The 22,919-nt window shown below is 37.6% G+C and overlaps 2 protein-coding genes across 4 annotated transcripts; one reads left to right on the top strand and one right to left on the bottom strand.

Annotated features, from left to right (window-relative positions):
- Positions 1–1,748: 1,748 nt before the first annotated feature.
- Positions 1,749–6,410, top strand: LOC132096931 (UAP56-interacting factor-like). The gene is made up of 8 exons (XM_059502616.1): positions 1,749–1,910; positions 2,204–2,311; positions 2,589–2,773; positions 3,810–4,016; positions 4,953–5,008; positions 5,485–5,559; positions 5,811–5,916; positions 6,272–6,410. Exons 1-8 carry the CDS (start codon positions 1,838–1,840, stop codon positions 6,371–6,373), a joined length of 912 nt encoding a protein of 303 aa, XP_059358599.1. The 5' UTR covers positions 1,749–1,837; the 3' UTR covers positions 6,374–6,410.
- A 936-nt stretch (positions 6,411–7,346) lies between these two features.
- On the bottom strand, positions 7,347–22,543 carry LOC132096818 (TSC22 domain family protein 2-like). 3 transcript variants are annotated; one of them, XR_009422621.1, is made up of 5 exons: positions 20,907–22,543; positions 12,667–12,741; positions 9,418–9,469; positions 8,245–8,629; positions 7,347–8,137 (listed from the first exon to the last, which is right to left on the bottom strand). XR_009422621.1 is itself a non-coding variant. In XM_059502444.1 (4 exons), exons 1-4 carry the CDS (start codon positions 22,310–22,312, stop codon positions 8,360–8,362), a joined length of 1,803 nt encoding a protein of 600 aa, XP_059358427.1. In that variant the 5' UTR covers positions 22,313–22,543; the 3' UTR covers positions 7,347–8,359. The 3 variants fall into 3 exon arrangements, 2 of the variants coding, with proteins under 2 accessions (XP_059358427.1, XP_059358429.1); XM_059502444.1 differs by having other exon boundaries at positions 7,347–8,629; XM_059502446.1 differs by lacking the exon at positions 12,667–12,741 and having other exon boundaries at positions 7,347–8,629.
- Between the last annotated feature and the right edge of the window lie 376 nt (positions 22,544–22,919).

The raw sequence follows: 22,919 nt of genomic DNA, 5'->3' as shown, positions 1-22,919 counted from the left end.
ACATGTATTTGAAGATCAACATTTTTTAAATCTGATTTATACAATTAATATGTGACCCTGGAGAACAAAAGCAATCTTAAGTCTCTGGGTTATATTTATAGCAAAGCCAAAAATACACTGTATGGGTCAAAATAATTGATTTTTCTTTTATGCCAACAATAATAAGTAAAGATCATGTTCCATGAAGTTATTAAATAAATTTCCGTAAATATATCAAAACTTAATTTTTGATTAGTAATATGCATTGCTGAGAACTTCATTTGGACAACTTCAAAGGTGATTTTCTCAGTATTTTGATTTTTTTTGGCACCCTCTGATTCCAGATTTTTAAATAGTTGTATCTCAACCAAATATTGTCCGATCCTAATAAACCATACATCTATGGAAAGCTTATTTATTCAGCTTATTCAGCTCATATTCATTTATCATGATGTATAAATTTATAAATAAAATATTGACACTTAAGACTGGTTTTGTGGTCCAGGGTCACACATGATGATCATACTTCAGGTCAGAATCCATATAAAAATTTACATCAAAACGGAACAAGCACATCTCTGGTACAGCTACTGTGCAATCCTTGATCAAACATTAACTGTACGAGAGGCAGAGTTTGGATGAGTGTCCACAAGATAAATCTCTGTGAGGAATTCTGGCAGAAGTTTAGTTATTTTGCCTCGTATTGTCCTGGCTCCATATTCCAGCTTCCCAGACGATTCCCAGCAGGGCACCACGTTATGTGCATCAACCTTGACTCAGAACAGCAAATCAGTACACGAACACATGGCATGCAAGAACTGAGCACATGCACAAGACATATAATAATGACCTACACACCTGAATGAAAGGGATGTCAGAGGGATGGAGTCTCTTAACTGACTCAATCCACTGGAGAGGGATCCTGAGGGGGTTAAAGTCAGGGACAACTGCTCCAAACTTCCAGTTTTTAACAAAGCTTGGCAGCTTCTGTCAGCGATGTGTTCAACTCGAGCGGCAACCTCGCGCTCTCTCTCGTGAAGCCACCCAGACAGCAATATAGTGTTGGCCCGGATCCAGCCCACATCTGGCCTGCGTGAAATCGATGCGGGCCAGATGTGGGCCGGTTCTGGGCCGAAACTGCTTGCTGTCTGGGCAATAAGGAAGTGACAAAAACTGCAATTCATTGACTGGCCGCTTGAGGCTGGCTGCAAAAGGGAGTCAATCCCATAGACTCCCCATGTTAAAATGCCCAACTTTAAAGCAGAAAAAAACATGTTTACAGCCTGGTTCAAAAAATGATTTTGGTCTATATTGCTAATTTTGCCCTTCATGACAACTGTGAGGGGGATGAATTTTTTTAAAACTCATCCGTTTAAATTATATTAAGACTTAAAATTCTGCATAATTAAGGGCGTGGTCACTTGAGTGACAGGTGGATTGCCGCTGCTGACAATGCCGTCGCGCTAGGTGGGCGTGGCTTCAGCAATCAGCTCCCGCCTTTTTGCCCATTTTCGATTATCCGGGAGAGTCGCGCGGTGACGCGCTGCCAAGATGGCGACGGCCTGCTCTGCACACTTTGCGCTTCAAAACCGCTATTGAGGAGTCTATGGGTGACGTCACAGACACTACGTCCATATTTTTTTACAGTCTATGGTTCAACTTGTTTTTTGTGTGTGTGTTTTTTTTTTTTTTTCATCAAACTACATTTCCCAAGTGCCTCTGCGCAAAGTGTATAATTCAGCGCATGCGCAGGACCGTTGAGCGCTCAATGAAAGCTGGTTAGTCGGCTAGTGTTGTCTTGCTCGCCTGGTCAGTGTGTTGTTTGCGTGTTCATTTCTATCACAGCGCGAACTGCAGAATGAGTAAATCTAGTTATAAAACGGTTTGTAGTAGAAGTACAGAGGAACTCGATAAGGTTGACATGTCTTTAGGTAATAACACAGATAAACCCTAGCCGTGTGTGCGCGTAACTAATTAACTGATTGTGTTTTATTGATTGGTAAACGCGTTTAAAGATATATATTGACAGCATTTCCTGAGTGTTATTTATTTAAAGCAAATTTTAGGACAGTTTTATTGAATTAAAGTTAATTTATCATAATAATTTTTTTAGTTTGAAGTGGCTAATGTCTTTGTTTTTTTAAGTTGAGCAAACCAGCAGTCTGTGTGATGTGACCTGTAGTGTTTGATTTGATCAAATGTATTGTATTAATATATTGAACAGATGATATTATCCGGCTGAATAAGAAGCAGAAACACTTCCAGGCCCCGAGGACGAAGCGCAGAGTCCCGGTCAAAGGTCAAGGGAAGAAATCTGTACCATTTAGAAGAGGTCAGGATTTGATGCTTGCTTCTTTTTATTGTCACATGATTTTTTTATTGAACCCAAGTGTCTTTTCCGCTTTTTCTAAGCATGTTTTAACATTTTTAAAAAATTAACAACCGCTGCAATATAATAATAAATTCAGTTTTTAGAATATTTTCAGCGTTTTATTGGATTTAGGTGTTAACACACCTGGCAATAAAGCTCATTCTGATTCTGATTATTGTATGCAAATCAGCCATGTCTGACAATGTTCTGCATCTGGTTTTGTTTTGGCCATCTGTAGGAGCTGTTGTGAACAAACGCCTCACTCGAAACCGCAAGCTTCCTCCCACAGTGGCCAGGCGTCGTGGACAGGGGGTCATCACTGGTTTGGCTGTGAGAAAAAATGCTGTCCTGTATAAAGGGATCAATCCACTCAACCGACCCGTCCAGAACAGACCTGCTCCAAACAGTGCAGCTGTCAACCAGGTAATGTACTCGAGAGTTAGTTAGTGCATGGTCAGAGTTTGAGCAGATTCAGGCGTGACTTTTACACGTGTGTTCACTTCTCTTAGAGATCTCAGCCATTTGTCCAGCGGCAGATCCAGAGGAGACCAAACAGACTGATGGACTCTCAGAAACCTCAGGGCTTGATTTCTTACAGACCTATTCGGCTTCACAGAAAATGGTAAGATTATAGTTAAAGAGTTGTTGCATGTGCACATGAGAAACGTGGTGCAGAAGAAGCCACAACTCAAGTCCACATGAAAGCATACATTTGCCAAAAAGAACTACATTTTCAGATGAGATTTTATGGTCAGAGGAGACCAGGATGGATCTTTTCAGGCAGAATTATACCTTTCAGGTTTGGGGTTGTTAAATTATTTCAAAATAAATACAACCTTGAAATGCATTAAAATAATAATAGTAACAAAATAAATAAAAAAATTCAGTTAAAAGGAAACTGTGATCCTTTTTTTCCCCAGAGATCTTTGATAAATAGAAAGTTAAAAAGTACAGCATTTATTTGAAATATAAATCTTTTGTAATATTATAAATGCCACTTTTGATAAATTTAATCCATCCTTAAAAGTATTTATTTCTTAAAAATAAAAAAAGACACTTATACATGAAGCAAATATATTACAGGCAAAATGTCAATGTAAGATTTGTAACTCAGTGAAGCAGGAAAATTACATTTAGAAATTAGGGTGGGACTTATTATCCATTGGAAATTAAGATTTATTTATTTTAGTGCCGTCAAACGATTAATCGTGATTAACTGCATCCAAAATAAAAGTTTTTGTTTACATGGTATATGTGTGTGCTCTGTGCATATATATTGTGTGTGTATATATATAAATACACCCCATGCATGTATACATTTAAGAAAAATGTTACATTTATATATTAAATATATTTATATATAATATAAATTAAAAGAATAGAAATCTATACATGGAAATATTTTCTAAATGTATACTGTGTGTGTGTGTGTGTATACACACACAATAAATGCACACAGTACAGACAGATATGTAATGTAAATAAACTTATTTTGTATCCAATTAATCATTCGACAGCACTAATTTGTTTATTTTTTCGAACTTGTTTCAGTGTGAAAATGATTGCCTTTTGCTGTTCATCTTTTCTGTACAGGAAAACTCCGACTGCTCAGCAAACGCAGAGAGACGCACGACAGGCCACCTTCCTCTTCAGAAGAGGAATCAAAGTAAGAAGCGAATGAACTTCCTGCCTAGAGTTCACACACAGATGTGTGTAAAGCACAGAAGCTGTTAACTTGTCACTAGCACATGTAGGGGTAATCTGGGCAGAAAGCTGCATGCATGGGTGCTGATCGTGTGACAATCCTCACATTTAAGGAGCCATTTGCTTCACTTAAATGTGTAATGTAGGTAGCATGCATGCTTAAAGTGTTTTAAAGTTGTGTGTTAAAGTTTTTAAGAATATGGTTGCTCTGTAGTATTTACCGTATTTTCCGGACTATAAGTCACACTTTTTTTCATAGTTTGGCTGGTCCTGCGACTTATAGTCAGGTGCGACTTATTTATCAAAATTAATTTGACATGAACCAAGAGAAATGAACCAAGAGAAAACATTAACGTCTCCAGCCGCGAGAGGGCCCTCGCAGCTGTAGACGGTAATGTTTTCTTTTGGTTCTTGGTTCTAAATAAATGCGACTTATAGTCCGAAAAATACGGTATATTAATGAATGTGTACACCATGACTGTTCAAAGCCACAAGTATTGTGTTATACATCGGCTCTTGTTACAGTGAAAAGTGTGATGTTTAAATAAGAAACTGGTCCTTTCGTCCCTAGAACTGGCATTAATCTGTTACTGGTTTGTGTATCACTCTTGGGAACCATTGTTTTAATGAATCACAACAATATTCAAACCATAGGCTATTTATTTCAAATCAGTCATTCGCTGAATAAACTCACTGAATCGAAGTCTTGTTAAAAGTTAGTCCAGAGTAAAGCAAGAACAGTTTTATATACGTTTTCATTCAGTGACAGTGTTCCTATGAAAATCTATTTAAATGACTACTGTTATTAGAAGCAATATGAATTTAAAGTTAAGCCAATTAAAATATGAGAGCACTGATTTGGCTTCCTGTCTATTAATAGTTTCATGTTTTTTAATAGGTTCATACACAAGTTCACAAGACAAAGTCTACTCAACTCACACAGAGAACGCGCTCGTAAGTAAACATTATTCAATTTTTTTTTTTATTTTTTTGCTTTTTCTGGGTCAAACTTCATCATGTTCAAAAGTCTGGGGCTATTAAGATTTATTATTATTTATTTATTTTACAGAGTAGTTTTATTGGGCAGGACTGCATTGAATTTATACAAACTGACATTAAAGACATTTACAATGTTACAAAAGATTTCGGTTCAAATAAATGGTGTTCTTTTATACTTTATTAATCCTCAAACAAAATATGACTGAAGACTGGAGTAATAATACTAAGATTCAGCTTTGATCACAGGAATAGATTTTAAAATATTTTCTGATATAAATATCACAGAATTACTGTTGTACTGTATTTTTGATGAAATGAATGCAGTCTTGGTGAGCAGAAGAGACTTCCAAATGTTGGAAAAGTAATGCAGATGCACCAGTAAGCTGGTTCCTGTTGTAACTCTTACTGATTTGTCCTCTCCTCTCCACCAGGTGGCGCACTCCTACAAACAGCAGTGGCATCCTCACTGTGTCAATAGACAACCCCACAGTTAGAACACAGCCCGAGTATGATTACATTTGATTAGAACCAGATGCACCATTTCATAAGACACACAATGGTTGCCATTTAGATATTTGGATTTGTGATTGGTGTTTGTTTTGTATTTTTAAAGATGCTCAGATAAGATGCCACACATATTTCCCATCCATTTGTTTCCGTCTTGTCATGTTAGTTTGGCAGGTTTGACCTTTCCAGCATGTTGTGAATGTGAGTCTGGGAACACAGAAGTAATAATGTTTGGTTTCGCTGCGCACAGGCCGGCTCAGTCCTGGTCCCTGCACCCTGTGACTCCAGAGGAGCCCGAGAGGAAACCTCCTAAAGGAGTCGCCCTGCAGTTTGATATCAACAGTGTTGGGAAACAGGTAGTGGCCCTGGACCATGAAAACAGTCAGAAGAGTCCTTTTTTTGAAATTGAAATTGATGCATAATCCGAAAACTGAATGAATAAGATTTCATTTGATAGAAATCTGAGGGTGGAGAGAAAAAAAATATTTTCATGAATCACTTTTATTTTATTTTTTTAATCCAAAAAACTAATTTAAATCTACATGCACTTCAAATATGAACTCTTCTAGTATTGAACTTCAGTCTGTGTTTTGCTTTCCCGTTTTTGAAGAAACAAAACCCAATCTGTTCCAGATCAGCTGTTAGAAACACATTTACCTCGGCGGTGGGGAACCTGGTGGCCATCTTCATAGTTGTTTTTTTCTCTATCAGACTGGAGTGACCCTGAATGAGCGTTTCCGGCTCCTGAAAGACCAGCGTGTGGTGGCAGCACAGCAGAGCAGCAGAGGAGGTCGCTTCGTCACTGTGGCCTAGAGTCGAACTCTAAGACCCTGTTCCTGAGATCAACTACAATCCTACAGGACAGAACACGCTAACCGCTGAACTAACGCTGTTCATGACTCGAAGTGATTAGCCCTAATGGAGGAGACTCGTCAGAGAGTGGATATGCCGGTTCTCTGGAGGAAGAGACTGATTTGTTTTTTAGTTTATTTTTCTAAAAAGCTGCCATTCTGTCTTCACAAAGCAAGAATTAACTGTTGTCCCTGAGTTTACGTTAATGTTGTCATCACCTGAACAGCCCTTGGTATGTGATGGCATCCTGATATTTATTTATTTTTTATATGCATAAAGAAGTTGCAGCTCTATGACTTTAAACATTAGACTTGTTTTTTTTTCATAAAGCAGATGTATGAAACTTTTTGTAGAGCAAAAAAAAAAAGACTGTTTAAAGATGTTTTATATTATTTCAATTAAAAAAACAATATGAAACGGGTCTCGTTTTTGATAACCAAATTCTAATTAATGACAACTTCATATCTATTGATGAAACTTTAAATGCATTGTTTGTATGTACCAGTCTTAAAACCAATTTTTGCATGGTTTATTCATGCAACGTTTATAATTAATTGTTGGTTGTGACCCTGGACCACAAAACCAGTCCTAAGGGGCGATCTCAATTTTGAAACTGAAAGCTGAATAAATAAGCAAGCTATCCATTTATGTATAGTTTGTTAGGAGGATCAGACAATATTTGTCTGAGACACAACTACTTAAAAATCTGGAGATTATGACTTTTGGCATGAAAGAAAAATCGCTAGTTTTGACCAATACAATGTATTGTTGGTTACTTAAGACATTTGAAGCTTAATAGTGGTTCGTTTAGGTAGGTAATGGGGAAACTACAATGCAAATAAATGGTGTAATACAGGTGAAATATTACTCGTTTGCATCTATTATTAGCGTTTGACTATGTTGCTGGATCAGATGAAAACACAGATACACACAGTTTTGTAATTTGAATATTGCATTTATTTAAATACATTAAAATTTGCAATGTAACAAAACTATTGGCATATGAAATTCAAACACCATTTAAATGAACAAAACATGGCTCACTTCATTTTGTGGCTAGTGCGTCTCACACACACTAAACTGTTTTATCTCCTCGCCATCGCCTCTATATCTCCTTCCCCCACCGACACGATTCACACACTACTTACAATACAAGTGCCCAATACAAATGAGGTAAGAAAGTGGTTTGACTTTTACAGATCATGCAGAACATGCCTAAAAGCAACAAAAAAGTTGGTTGTGAAAAAAAAAAAAAAACCTACATAGAGTGTGCATTAACAAAAAAATGCAATACACAGCTTTGAATCTTTGGTTACAAAGTAGGCTGAACAACTTCACAGTTTGTTTTCTTTTTTCTTTTCAATCCCGACCCAAAAACATACCAGACGTCAGGGTAGGGGGCAGGAGAATATGGCAACGGACTTCTTTTTCCAACATCCTACAAGCTTTCTTCATCAGGGTAGACCATTGAGGATTCAGTTTAGATCACAAACCTGTACAAACTTGTTACGCTCTTTTTATCTTTACACTATACAAAATGTACATTCACACCAGGTTCACATTCTTAAATCCACAGAGAAACGTCGCTGTTAGTGTTTACACTCTACCCACTGCTACTCGGTCACCGTTTACGCTTGCATTGATGATCGATACTGTAAGACTGCCGCTCGCTCGCTGTCGGATCGAAGGGTTCTGTGACATTGTTCCTCTCGGAAAATAGCAGCCCTATAATAAATAACAGACAGTACAATTGAATTGACTGGTGAATGGAAATCACACGAAGTACGGTGGCTCTGAAAATAGACTCTCGCTTCTTATGCTAAAAAATACACCTCTTTCATGGCTGGATTCTCTTTATTAAAAAAATAACTCTCTTCACAATTTCTCCAGCTTGGGTGGGAGGGGTGAGCGTGGTCCGAGTGAACGAGACTGGTTTCTGCACAGGCTTCAGGTGGAGGTGACGGTGGGCTGTGTCTGTGGCGGCGGGGGGTCTGCGCTCTGGGTGGAGTCCATCTGAAGCTGGGGCTGGCCCGGGACGGGAGCGATGGAGCTGGACTGGACGGGGAGCTGTGAGAGCTGCTCGTTGTTGGCCAGAGACTTGAGCACTGCGTTCTCTCGCTCCAGCACAGAGTTTCTCTCATAGAGCTCCTTGATCTGCTCCTTCAACACCTCCACCTCCTCCCGCACAGCGTACATCAGATGGCTTTTCACTAAATCCTGCATAACGGGGACAAAACATGACATTTCAGAAAATGGTGCATATTCACAGAACCATTGTTGGTTCCACAAAGAACCATTCAGTCAAAACTTCTCTAAAGAACCATCTCTTTCTTTTTATAATCTGAAGGTTCTTTATGGAAGCATTTAGACAAAAGAAGGTTTGTCTATGGCATCGTGAAGCACCTTTATTTTATAGTGTACATTGTCGTGCATGATGCTACTGAATAAAATCCAGCACTTGTTTCTTACTAACTTTGGGATGCTGATTTTAAACCCAGCACCTGCTTTTCTCCAACATGTCATGTTTTTCTGATAATATGTATCTTTTTGCTGATGCCAGCCATTTTTAAGGTAGAAACACTGCCACAAATACATAATTCCCATCTTCCGCTTAGCCAGATTGTAAGGATTTGTTCAATTCTCTGAGGTATGAATGATTCTGAAAACATTATTTCATACCTCATCCTGAATTTAATGTTAGAATTATGGCCATTGAAAATGCAAACATGATCCAGATCAGTTCTGCTACATTTGTGAGTACTACAACAGAAAATTAGAGATTTTGTGAAAAATTGCTTTTAAATTGTTCAAATTGATGAAAAATGTTTCATTTGAACATTTTTCCAATATTTAGCAGATTGTAAATTATAAATTTGTATACATTTACATTTAGTCATTTAGCAGACGCTTTTACCCAAAGTGACTTACAAATATTATACAATTATAATTTAAAAATTTTATATATAAAATAAAAAGTATATAAATGCACAAAATGAAAAACTTACCATTGCTTGTTCTATTTTATTATCAATGGCAACCACACTTGCTCCAGAGGCACTGCAAAAAAAAAAAAAAAAAAAAGTCTTATTAAGAAGATCTGCTGCTTTCAAATACATGATATCCATTTGGCACAAGTTAAAAAACCTGCACATTAAAGAAAAAACAAACAGCACTGTTTCTTTCGCGGATTCTTTCTCCAAACTTCCTTTGCGTATGTTATGTTGTGGCACACAAACACACACGTTCAAAAGTGTATGTAAATACTTGTGGTTCATTTGAACCTCTAGTCAAAAAAGCCTGAAAAAAATGGAAAGGTTTCCACAAATATATTAAGCAGCACAACTGTTTTCAGCATTAATAATAATCATAAATGTTCCTTGAGCAGCAAATCAGAATATTAGTATGATTTCTGAAGGATCATGTGACACTGAAGACTGTAATGACGGAGTAATGACGCTGAAATTTCAGCTTCGCCATCACAGGAAAAAATTACATTTAAAAACATATTCAACTGGAAAAACAGCTATTTTAAAGACAGCAAACGATGACACTGATTTAGAGACATTTTGTACTTTTCTCTCCAATTTCCTTGCACAGGAAAAGCAGATAAGCATCAACCATAAAAGGTCCATAAAAGGTAAGAGGAAATGCATTTAGCACAAAAACACACTGACACAATTTGGGAGACTAAATTGCTCTCCAAGTTGTTGTAATGCTAACTTACACAAGCATACACATGTACACATGCATACATAACTACTGAAGAGTTTACAAAGTCTCATAAAGGTCAAGAAGTTCAAAAGTGACAAAAACTTGAGTGCTGTCTTGCAGATTCAGGCCACACAAACATGAATATTTATTTATATATATATATATATATATTAGGGGTGTAACAGTACATGTATTCATGTAGAACTTCGTTGGAAACAGTTTTATATAGTGTTACTTTTGATAAGAAAAAGTTTAATCTTTCAAATTGTCCATTTATTTTCTTCAGGAAACAAGCAATAAATGCCGTTTTGATGCTCTTGGATTGAGTGTGACAGATCGCTGTATAAATGCCTCAGTTCATACTGCTGTTGATTATTAAATTTAAAAATAAATAGTAATTACATTTAAGTTTGGGCTTAGTTGTTAAAGGGTTAGTTCACCAAAAAATTAAAATTAACCCATAAGTTACTCACCCTCATGTCATGCTAGGTGTTTATGACTTTCTTCTTTCAGAAGAATCCAGTTGAGATTATATTAAAAAATTGACTTTGATCTTCCAAGCTGTTTCATGGCAGTCAGTGGGTGTTGCATGCATCAGTTCAAAAGAAGTTAATTAAAAAGCGCCCTTCCACCATATAAAAAAAACTCACACGCCTCCGGTGGGTGAACAAAGTCCTTCTGTAGCGAATCAATGTGCGTTTTAAAGAAAAATAACCATATTTAAAATGTAATAATCACTTTAATCTAGCTTGCGCTCACAGTTGTACACTGAAGCAGCTCCAGGCAGATGACGTATGGAGGTCAGTGATGTGCCACTCAGAAGTGACGAATGTGTAAGCGCAGCGGAGAAATCAAAACAACGGTCACTAATTGGAAGTACGAAATGAGGATTTGGAAAGAAGGAGGATTTTGATAAGCCAAGAGGAGACTGGTTTTCCTTTGCTAAAGGAAACTTTGCTACCTTTGCTCCTGTAAACAAACGTTGGTTTTCACGAGACTCACCGACACATGCACAGCGCTGACCTCATACTTCATCAGCTTAGAGCTACTTCTGTTTACAACAGTGAGCGCATGCTAGATTATAGTGATTATTACATTTTGAATATGGATATTTTTCTTACAAAAACGCATCGATTCGCTACAGGGGGACTTTGTTCACCCCCCAGAGCCGTGTTAGACACTTTGTTTTTAATGGATGGGTGCCTTTTATTTAACTTCTTTTGGACTGATGCATGCAACACCCGCTGAGTGCCATGTAACGGCTTGAAAGATCAAAGACAGTTTTTAATGTAACTCCGACTGGATTCGTCTGCAAGAAAAAAAGTCATACACCTAGGATGACTTGAGGGTAAGTAATTTATAGGCAAATTTTCGTTTCAATTCATTTTTAAATTTTCCAACCATATTGAACCTTGAACTTAAACCTGAGATATGTACCGAACCATCAAATCAGTTTATAATATTGTTAGGTCTCTGGTTTTGCTCATAACCTAAAACGCTTCCACACAGACTTACACAATATATAAAATTTTTGTCATAAAATATCCAAACGCCACTTGCACAGTGTGATATACTTCAAGCAGTTGTGTACTTACATTGTCCCAAAAGTGCCCAAGGATTTGTAAATCAAGAGAAATTCCCATGTTAAATAATGACTCATCCCTGTTACTCCCTAATATTTGTCGCAATTAATAGCATAATATCTGCACGATCCTTGGTTTTCCCTAATAAAAACAACAACAAAAAATGCTGCTGTACACAAACTAAATCCCTAATTTTACGCGTTTTAACAGTGTTGCGCATTATGAACCACTCACAAGTCTGTTGAGTTTATGAATGCCAATGGCCAATCAGAGGTGTTCAGATGAGTCATTACCAGTTGAGATTTCAGATGGAAGGTACAGGTGATAAAAAAAGCAATTCATTACTTCATCCGTGAACTCTCCAATCGTTTCTCTTTTCTTTATAGCTTCATCTAGCTTTGCCCATGTTATTGTTTTGAAAATGCCACTTCTAGTGGCGAAAACGTACATATTGTGCCTTTAGATCAGTAGCACTTTATTTTACAGTCCTGTTCTGCATGTACATTCAATGTACTATTATTATAGCAATTACAACAACTGGGTAATAACTACTGTAGGTACTTACTCTGAACCTAGCTTTAACCCATGTAGTTACCAGTAGTTCCTGGATAAGTACACTGCAAGAACACAAACTGTAAAATGAAGTGTAACACAAGCATAAAATACTTCTGGAGCAAAGTGGGTTGACTGGACACTGTGGCACTCTGCTGTATAAAAGCCTTGCAGCCCAACACTCAGTTTATTAATTGCGTTAGTAAAAAAGCAATGTTTTTGAAACATGGTTCAATATCACATTTTAGCCCACATTTATCAATATTGCAATCTGCGTTTGAGCACCGTGTTATGTTTGCGCTGAGCACCACTGCAAAAAGCACCGTTTAAGCCTCAAGCCATGCCTGGCCCATGCAGCACACTTCAACCCTCATTTGCCTTCACACCAGGGCCGTCCCGTTACTGTACCTATCACAGGTCATCTTTGAGTCCTTCAGCCTACTGGCAGACTGGAAGGCTTGGAAGAAAGCTGTGGAGGGATTCCTGCACTTCCTCCAGCAGAAAGAGAGAAACAGAAAAGGTTACGTGAGAAACGAAAAGTAGAGGCCAAAGAGGAAATCAGAGGCGTGTTTTTTGTAGTCTGCTTAGTCTGTAGTGTTTAAAACAACAACAACAAAAAACTGTTTAGGTAAACCAGGCAATATATAAAGATATCCACTATATATATTTGCAATGTTTTTGCTGATGCAAATTAGGCAAGGGCATGATTATTATTATGTTTTCAATTCGCTTTTGTGACCATTAAGTTTCATGACCATGCCAGAATCAGATTATTCATAGATTTAGATAGATAGTGATAAGAGTCAATTTTTCAAAATTTTGATTTATACATCATCTGAAAGCTGAAAAAAAAAAGTCTTTCCACTGATGTATACAACTATTTGAAAAACTGGAATCTGAGGGTGCAAAAAAAGAAACAAATCTAAATATTGAGAAAATTGCCTTTAAAAGTTGTCCAAATGAAGTTCTTAATTCATATTACTAATCAAACAATAGGTTTTTATACGTTTACAGTAGGAAATGTAAAAAATATCTTCATGGAACATGATCTTTACTTAATATCCTAATGATTTTTGGGTTAAAAGAAAAATCTTTAAATTTGACCCATTCAATGTATTTTTCACTGTTGCTACAAACATTCCTGTGCTACTTGAGACTGGTTTTGTGCTCCAGGGTCACATATTTTAAGTAAAAAAACAAGTATACATTCTATACATCTTCACTGTCACTTTGAAAAAAATTATTGCATTCTTGATTAAAGTATTAATTTATAAAATAAAAACACTCTTAGAACAATGCTTTATATTTTTAAATTCTCTTTTACTTGAATTTTCACAGTATACATTTGGCAAAAACGTGCAATATTGCTCTATTAAAGCTATTTTAGAACAATCAAAATACTGAAAAGCACAGAGATTCAGATCATTTTTATGTATATAACCCAGTCATAGTCAAACAAAACATGTATTCTAATTTCAAAAAACCTCACTGACATTTAAAGATATGAATTATGACCCCAAGCATCTAAATAAATATTGGTCAGTTGCAAAAAGCTGAAAAATCACTCAAGCTTTTGTTATAAAGTCTCAATGGAGTAGGCGATTACCTTCATCTCCCCCAAATACCAGGACCTTTCCTTAAAGGAAAAGGACAGAATGTACTATATGGGGATGGGAGGCAAGAGGAGACCCTCCTCTCCTCTCTATATAGGAATGGGAGGGGACAGTAGATTTACCGCATGTGTGGACTCTGAGCAAACAGCTTTTCCTGCTGCTCTGCTCTGCGGTGAGGCCGAGACCCCACAACCACACGCCTCCAAAGAGCTCTTTTACTTCTCAGCGTGCATGTAACCTCACAGGGACGGCAGATTATATCTGGATCCAATAAACTTCAGAATTATTGCTTTAGAAAGCACTCGACAGCTTCTACAGCTACTTGAGACAAATACGTGTTTTCTGCAGATTCCAAACGTATATATGATGTTACACATGAGCTAGCTGGATCGGATTGTAAAACCACGAGCCAATGAAAAACATACCATCAAAATAAGGTAACCAGGTTAGGGTAACCATAATAGTGGGCTTCCAGGAAATATTACTGCTTTATCACTAAGGTCATATTTTTAACTCTGAAGTGGATCAAAGCAAATGGATTTGTTATAAGAACAAGGTTTAAAGTAGAATAAAGATAAGGTAGTATGCAAGCAACCAAAACAAGTCATTTTAAAATTCCTTCCAACATTGCTAAAGGGACGGTTCCAACAAAAAGACTGTTTAACACCTTATTTATAAATTATAATGCAATCTAAAGCACAACGTACTTTCTGCTTTTACATGTATGCAAAGTTATGTCATTATAAATACAACTCATATAACATTGAAAAGTGAAGGATGTGCCAATCCGATAACCAGTGTCTGTCTGATACAAATCTTTCTTCGTAAGATAGGGTCTCATCAGACCGAATCAGAAACACATCTTATACTGTGCGTGTCGTTGTTGTTAATGTTAAACAGGGCCGCACGATATTTTGAAATATGCAATATGGCTTAATGCAATTGTAAAATTGTACAGGCTGTGATTTAATGAAATGAATATGTGCTTTACACACATGCACTTCAAGACTTGCTTCTTTTACTGTGATTCGAGCCCCTGTGAAACACTGATATCATGGGCTTCAATCTGAAAATGGGATTTGACGACAGCCCACCAAAATTATACAATTATTTTTTTTAAATGAAGAAATTAAGTCATAAATAATATAACTTTAATTTTACAGTAACAAAATTGTTTTCATTGCTAAATATTTGCTTAATATTCGTATTTAGTGCTGTCAGAGGATTAATTGCGATTAATCACATCCAAAATAAGTTTGTTTACATAATATATGGAAGTGTGCTCTGTGTATTTATTATGTATATAAATAAAAAACACAACAATTATTAATTATTATTTTTATAGTCATTCAATTGGTCAAAAACAAAGGGAATGCATCTTACCAAAACTCAAAATTTGTGAAATGGTTAACAAAAGAGGTTTGAGATGGTTCTTGTTAAAGGAAATCAAAAGTATGAACACCCAAATTTTTCCAGATCATTCAGCAAAAAAAATAAAATAAAATAAAAAATCATTCACAGTCAAACAAATAAAAATCTTAGAGTAAAAATTCCCTAACATTTCAGGTGCAACTCAGGATTTTCAGGAACTCCCCAACAAAATCTCCAAACTAAATGTGTGTGAGACCTGTGCTGGCAAAATGAGTCGCAATAAGCAGATTTACAAACAGTAGTTTACAAAATGATCTATGATTTGTTGGAATCAACCAAAAAATGACTGAGCTACACCATTAGTGTCAGCAAAGTCAGCTTAAAAGAGTACAGTTAAAGATTAAAGATCCCAAAGCATATTCACCAAGCAACTTTGCATCTCCTCCACTGCTTTTCTTAATAAGAACTGCTTTATTAATAATCACAATAAAGCTATTTTTATTTTACCTTTGTTATTAAAGATTAGAAAAAATATGCAAGTCAACAATAGAACAAATATAGGAGAAAAAATATAAATTGTGAATTACTTTTTTTCATCTTACATCTAAACAGAAGCAAGAAAACAAACAGACTAATCAAATATAAAAATAGCTTTAGTGCATTCATTACAAATAAACGGATTATTAAAACTAGAAAAGCAGTTCTGAGAGCAGAGAGTGGTGAGGGGAAGCCCCAGTCATCAAGAAGTTTACATAGAACTCAGGATTATATATCAGTATGGGATGGGGAAAAAAACGTGGTATTGATCCATTCCAACAAAAAGTATAAAATGTACTCCATTTGTATGCACGGTGTATTTTTTTAAGCTTTGAGTATTGTGATGTCAGCTTAGCGACTCTTTTTCGACAATTTGTGCACTTCAAATTAGTTCTGTGCTTAATGTAGTGTGATGACTGCAGCTTACACAACACGAAAGCAGCAGCTTTTATTCTTAACACAAAAGTGAGATCGGAAAGATCATGACAACACAAGAGTCTACGTGAGCGAAGGCCTACAGAAGTTCCCCCACAGGAAGTACCAGAAAAGTGTGTACTGAAGAGTTTGACAGCTCATGTACTGCTTCAGGTGCTGAGAGAAGCGTGTTTTAAAAGAAAGAGTGAATGCCTGCCAGATACAAAGACGCTGTCAGGTATGAGAGGCATTAGAGAGAGAGACAGAGAAAGATGGACAGATTGGGTGAGAAGGTACACTGTGACTTGTGCTGCTGTTGAGAGATTGAGACGCATGCATCAAATGTATGACACTTCACTGCAAAACAATTGTTTTAAATCAAGAAACAAAACTACGCTATTCCTGAAAGCTGAAGATAATGTCAGCTTAAGGCTTTAACCTTTTAAAGCTAATCGTTGTCATCTATTGGTCAGGCTTACATAACTGGAGATCTGTCAGGGGATGTTATATGCCAACATACACCATCATTCTCTGAAAAGGCAAAAACCGAAACTAACCAGCAGATGGGGCACAATCTGATCTCAACTTGCACAATGAGCTAATTCATCAAAAACACTTTCAGATGTTAAGACTCATAATCCTAAGACTTACAATGTCAAAAAACATCACATATGGGACGAAGTAATTATGAACTGTTACGCCACAGGACTTGGACCTGGTCTGTGTTGTGAATGACTGCGTGATGCAATCAGTGTTTTGTTGGTTGAGCTAATTGGGTGGATTTCAAACAACAGGTCTATGTCAGATTTCACACAAACCAAATCAAAAGAAACAAAAAAAAATTATTTTCTAATTTGCTTTGTGACATTTTAATTGAAATTAAGCACATTTACCCCCTTGCTTTCTCATCACCAAATCACAGTAATTTTTTTTGTTGTTTTTATTTTTTTAAAGAGGGAAACAGTAATTACAGTAATTTACTGCATTGGGCCAAATGCATACAACTGCAATGAGAATTGGTAGCAATAAATGCATTTAACTTTAATGAAGTTGTCATGTCACAATGGAAATACTTGATATTACCATTCAAGTTTGAGGTCAGTATGAGTGTTTAATGTTTTTGAGTAAAGTCTCTTCTGTTTACCACGGCCACATTTATTTGATAAAAAAATATACAGTAAAAACAGTAATGTTGTAAAAAAATATATATTATTACAATTTAAAGTAACTTTTTATTTTAATATATTTAAAAAATATATATTCTTGTGATCCAAAGCTGAATTTTCAGCATCATTACTCCAGTCTTCATTGTCACATGATCTTCAGAAATCAGTCTAATATTTAGTGCTAAAGAAACATTTCTTATTATTATCAATGTTAATATTTTGGGGGAAACATTCCTTTCAGAAATCTTTGATGAAAAGAAAACGTATTTTAAAAAAATCTTCTTTTGATCAATTTAACGTTTTCTTGCTGGATAAATGTTTTTTATTATTATTATTATTATTATAATTATTATTATTATTATTGACCACAAACATTTGAGCAGTAGTGTAATTTTTAGTTTGGTTTACATTTGATTTTGGTAAAAAAACAAAAAAAACAATGTTGTTTAAACTTATACACCTTATTTTAATTATTACAAAAAATATATTATATCCCCAAAAAACTAATGTGAAAAAAATGTGCTAGAAACATTAAACTACATTTGCACTGATTAAATATTTCAGGTGTGAACCAAAACATCCGCGACGTGTTCCAAACCAAATATACAAATCTAGAGAGCCGTCGTTCACTGACAAGCTGCACAAAACCACGAATCATATTTTGCGCAGCTTGTCAGTGAACAACGGCTCTGTGTAGTAAATGCTGCTCTATGTGAAAGCGCGCTGCTGATATTGATTTACCACTGATTACAGAACCGGCTTTACCGACAAGATACAAATTAAATTAATCGCATGCAATTTATCATGCAGCCCTACAGCACTGTACAACAAAAGAAACAGTGGCTGCTAAATATACAATTTTAAAGACTTTCATGATGCTAGATGGGGAACAAAGACAGATGCATGGCATATTTCAGTCATTCCTGAACAGGAGTGCCATCTTCTTGAGGAAATCACTCATGTTATCTGAACAACCGCCTGTCAGATGATCAAGGACACTCATGCCCCTAGACATAAAGAAGATGCATAATGAGAAAAACATGTCTTTAGAGAGTCATAAACAGGGTGTGATGACTGTCTGTGTCTTTTAAAAGAGCAATCAAGAAAGAAAAGAATAAATGTTTTTAACCATGTAGTGAAGCAACCTTATCTCTAGAAGTGAAAGATAGGGGAAGGACTACTGTTCGCTACATGATAGGCCTTCACTATCACAGGCCCCCCAGCATATCAGCTACAAAAGGTGTCACCAGAGACAAGCGTCTTTAGCCCGGGCGGGCGATTGAGAATGGCACGTAGGCGGAATTGCACTGAGATCCAGCTCTTGCATTTACGACCACTGCCTGCTCAATCTACTTTTTTTCAGACTAGCACCAAGTTAGTTAAAGCCACAGAGTCATCTCAAACTCTTGACAGTTCACCATTTCCTCTTGAGTATGCCAACAAGATGATATATTGTGTACAACTTGCAACGCTGGAACCGAAAGTCGAGCATCTAAGAGGAAGACGAGCAGTGACACTTCTCAACTGAAACTGTGTCACCAGATATGCACTGTCGCTTTTCAATTGAGAAAGCATTTTATAGTCACTGCCATTTCTGTCATGCTTGTGACATCCGGAAACAAACAAGAAACATTTTTGTTTGAATGTTTGTTTTTAGGGCTCTGACAGATTGTCATAGTAGTACAGTAACCATATCTTATCAAAATGCAACCTCACGTCACTTTGAAAACAACTTGTCTTATACACTTTTCAACAATTTGGGGTCAGCAATATTTGTACTTTTTATATGCATTTTTCTTTAAATAAATTTAAAAAAAAAAAAAAATCAGCAAGTATGCATTATTACATTTATCAGAAGTGACATACATTTACAATGTTAAAATGTTTCACATAATGGCTCTTTTCATTTTCTAATTCTGACAGCACAATGGTTTTCACCATTGATAAAAATAAAAAATGCTGCAAATCAGCATTTTAGAATGACTTCTGGAGGATCATGTGACACTGACGACTGGAGGAATGATGCTGAAAATGGTCAAATATATTCAAATAGAAAGCAGTTATTTTAAATTGTAATAATATTTCACAATATTGCAGTTTACTGTATTTTGATCAAATAAATGCAGCCTTTTACGGACCACAAACTTTTGAACAGTAGTGTATATATTAAGCTAAATTTCCAACCAAATTTTCCAACTTCATTACCAACAAATAAAAATCCAACATCACTATTAAACTTTGGTGGAAATGTAAACAACTTGATAAGAACATCAGAAGATATGACCAGTCAAAAGGTCATTAAATTTGTTCTTAGATTCATATTTGTCTATTTAATCTTTTTTCAATAGCAGGATGCAACTCATGAAGATGGCTAAAAATAATGAACAGCGCTGCGTTTCCCAAAAGAATCTTAAGCTAGGGCTGCATGACACTGTCTTTCTGCGATATATATTGCAATATGAAAAAAATATATATAAATAACAAATTCACCAAATGACTTGAATAGCTGTATTTGAAAAAAAATAATAATTATATAATAAATATTATATAATAAAATTATAACAGCTCTCTGGAACGTAGCATTAGGTTAACAGTTAAATAAATCAGCGTATACTGCAATTACGAGTCATTCTATAAATTAACATTTCAGCACTTGACAGATGGAAAGTGACTCCTAAGTAGCACTTAAAGCACAGCTTCATGCGATGGTGTTAAGTGCATTTTTGGGAAATGCACGTGTGAAACAATAACGAACGTTCATAAAATGACTCGTAGAAAACGCTCTTAAGCGCTAAGACCAATCATTATCCAGAAACGCAGCCCAGAGCTGGAAACCAGATTATATGAGGTTGCTTCAACATTTCTGTGTATTAAGCACCTCACATAATTCAATTGTTTTAAATTACTTTAGTTATACAAATCATGCAAAAAAAAAAAAAAAGATGTATATGTATATCCATAAAGAAAGGAGTGGGTGTGTCCAAACTTTTGACTGGTAGTGAAACAGCAAGAAATGTCACAACTGTCATGAGAACAACCAAACATCAATCATCATGTTACTGCATTCCTCACAAAACAACCACAGCAGGCACACACAGAGATCTGCACATTAATGCTACGAACACCGCATGGAAAATTACCAAGATGAAGCAGCAAATGACTCTTATGCTGCTGAATATCATTCAAAATGCATGCTACATTTTTGTTCATCTACATTTGTTGACATTTCACTTTGCCCATTAAAAAAAAATATTCCAATTAATATCAAACAATCTTACCTGTGTGTATTGCTTTTAAAAAAAAATACATCATCTAGAGCTAAACTAAATCAAGACAAAAGAAGATTAGGGTTCCCACACCTTTTGACCGAATTCCATGATCAATGGTTAAAGTTTTATATATTAATTCTTTCAATAGAGATTGCACAGAACAAATTCTAGTTAATGAAATCCACTATATAATCATTCCAACGAGTTTTCTATGACTGTGGGAACCCTGCATGAGAGTGAAGACCCCGCAATCATTCAGATCACCAGTGGCACCTCACCTGTCGTCCTCCCCATCAATGGGAATGGGTATCCCGAAAAAAGTGTTGACAGCCGGACTGTGCAACTGCAGGCCTTCTGTGATTAAGGGCTTCATCATGTCTTTACTGTGAACCTGCGCAGACGCACCAGACATCCTCTGACTCTCATCCATCTGGCTGAAGACACTGGGGCCCATTCCTGCTGCTGTCCCATTGTGGGGAGCCTGGGAAGCCTGGCTGTGTGCGGAGGCATTGGGTGACCCTACTGCGAGCGTCACTGGTGCTCCGGGAAAGCTCTGAGTGCTTTGCAGAGCAGTCGATAAACCGTGCATTACTCCTGAGGCCTGGTATTGGGCCAGCATTTGCTGCTGATGCTGAATGGAGGGCATCGTGGCACCACTGCTCAACAGCCCCACCGCCAGATTCGGGACAGGCGACAGCGGTGCGCTCCCTAAGGGAACACCTCCAGGGACTCCAGACATTTCTAATGTACCCAGAACCTGCACACCTCCTGTGGCTGGCGTCGGATGAGGGGACGACCCCTGACTGAGGACATGTCCGGAAGAAAGGCTCACCCCAGGGAGAGTCTGGGTGACTGTGATGGGCAGGCTGCGCTGGCCGAAATCAGGCTGACTGGTTGATACCAGAGCCGGCTGGCTTTGCAGTTGGTGGGTAATAGGCTGGGGTTGATAAAGCAGCGGCTGCACTTGAGGAGACGGAGGGATGCTGGGAGATTTCTGAAGGTGGGCACCCGGGTGTCCTCCCTCGTGCTGAGCTGACGGAGGCACTGGCTTATTACTAAAGGACTCCGGTGACCCGGACCCCAGGGCCACGCTGAAGCCGTGCTGTTCTAGATTATGATGGAAACACGACCCGTCTGAATTTACATCAGGAGCCATTATGGAGCCGACGGTGGCCCCGAGGCCGCTGTCTCTATCCACTCCGGGCTCAATCACATTGGTGTGTCTTATACTATCCACAGTCCTGCTCATCACAGAGCCCTCGGGGTCTTTTTCGTAAAACTCCATACAGGTCCACCGGCCCCTCCTGAAGGGCTCTCCGGTGCCGTGGTCAAGCTTAATGACCCTGAAGCGAGAGCTGCAGCTGGTTATAGTCGTGGCGCTTGTTGAACTAGTGACTGTTTGAGTCCCAGAGGCCTGACTGGGGTTTCGCGGGACAAACCCGCCGTTCTGGGGGGTCTGGCCCTCTGAGTCCCCCACATTATTCAGAATCTCCTCTGAGGAGCTCCTGTCGCATACCTCATTCCTGCCCGTGTCAAAGATCTCGGAGGACACGTCCTCAGTCCGGGACTCATCCGGGTCATCCAGGCTCTCAGTGTCGTCGGTCACGCTGTTCGCCGCGACTTGAGCCTGAGTCACACTCGTGATCTGAAAGCAGCTCTTCTTCTTGGCCGGCATCTTAGACATGCTTAACAGCTCTTTGAGACACCTTAAAGACGCCGCTGACTTGACAAAACAGCAAACAGTTGCCCCAAATTTCACAGTTTTCCGCGACGGTCGTGCGTCATCCGTCTTCCTCTTCTCTCCTGTTGCATTTTCGACGCGCGCGTGGCGGACGAACACAACCTCTGCGAGCGGTGTGCGCGAGGTGACGTGTCGGTTATTAGTTTATCCTCATATGCTGGCGATCGGAGCTCGGTTGTGTTCACTCCCCCTGCTGCCTCTCACTTCTCTACCTACAGATGAGAATCAAACACATCCTGAACGGGCTTGTTTGAACGCCGCCTAATACGTCACCACACTCGCCAACTAGATACCGGCGTAGTTAAAAAACAATCACGAAAACGGTTTGAAATTAAAGTTTTTAGCTAACTATAACTAACGTTACCAGACTTCGGAAACAGCAAATCTAAAAAAAAATTACCTCCCGACAAGATGGCTATGTAAATTCGCGATGCATGCTGGGAAACGAGCGCAACAGGCATGGCGCGTAAATAGGATGGTGAATACGGATCCTACGTTAAACTAGTGTAGTGGCGTAAACACCTTTACCCTTTCTTTTTCGATAAGCGCT

This window comes from Carassius carassius, chromosome 20 (assembly GCF_963082965.1).
Source record: "Carassius carassius chromosome 20, fCarCar2.1, whole genome shotgun sequence".
Taxonomy (NCBI): Eukaryota; Metazoa; Chordata; class Actinopteri; order Cypriniformes; family Cyprinidae; genus Carassius; species Carassius carassius.
Note: the sequence above shows the minus strand (reverse complement) of the source record. Positions and strands in the feature narration are given on the sequence as shown.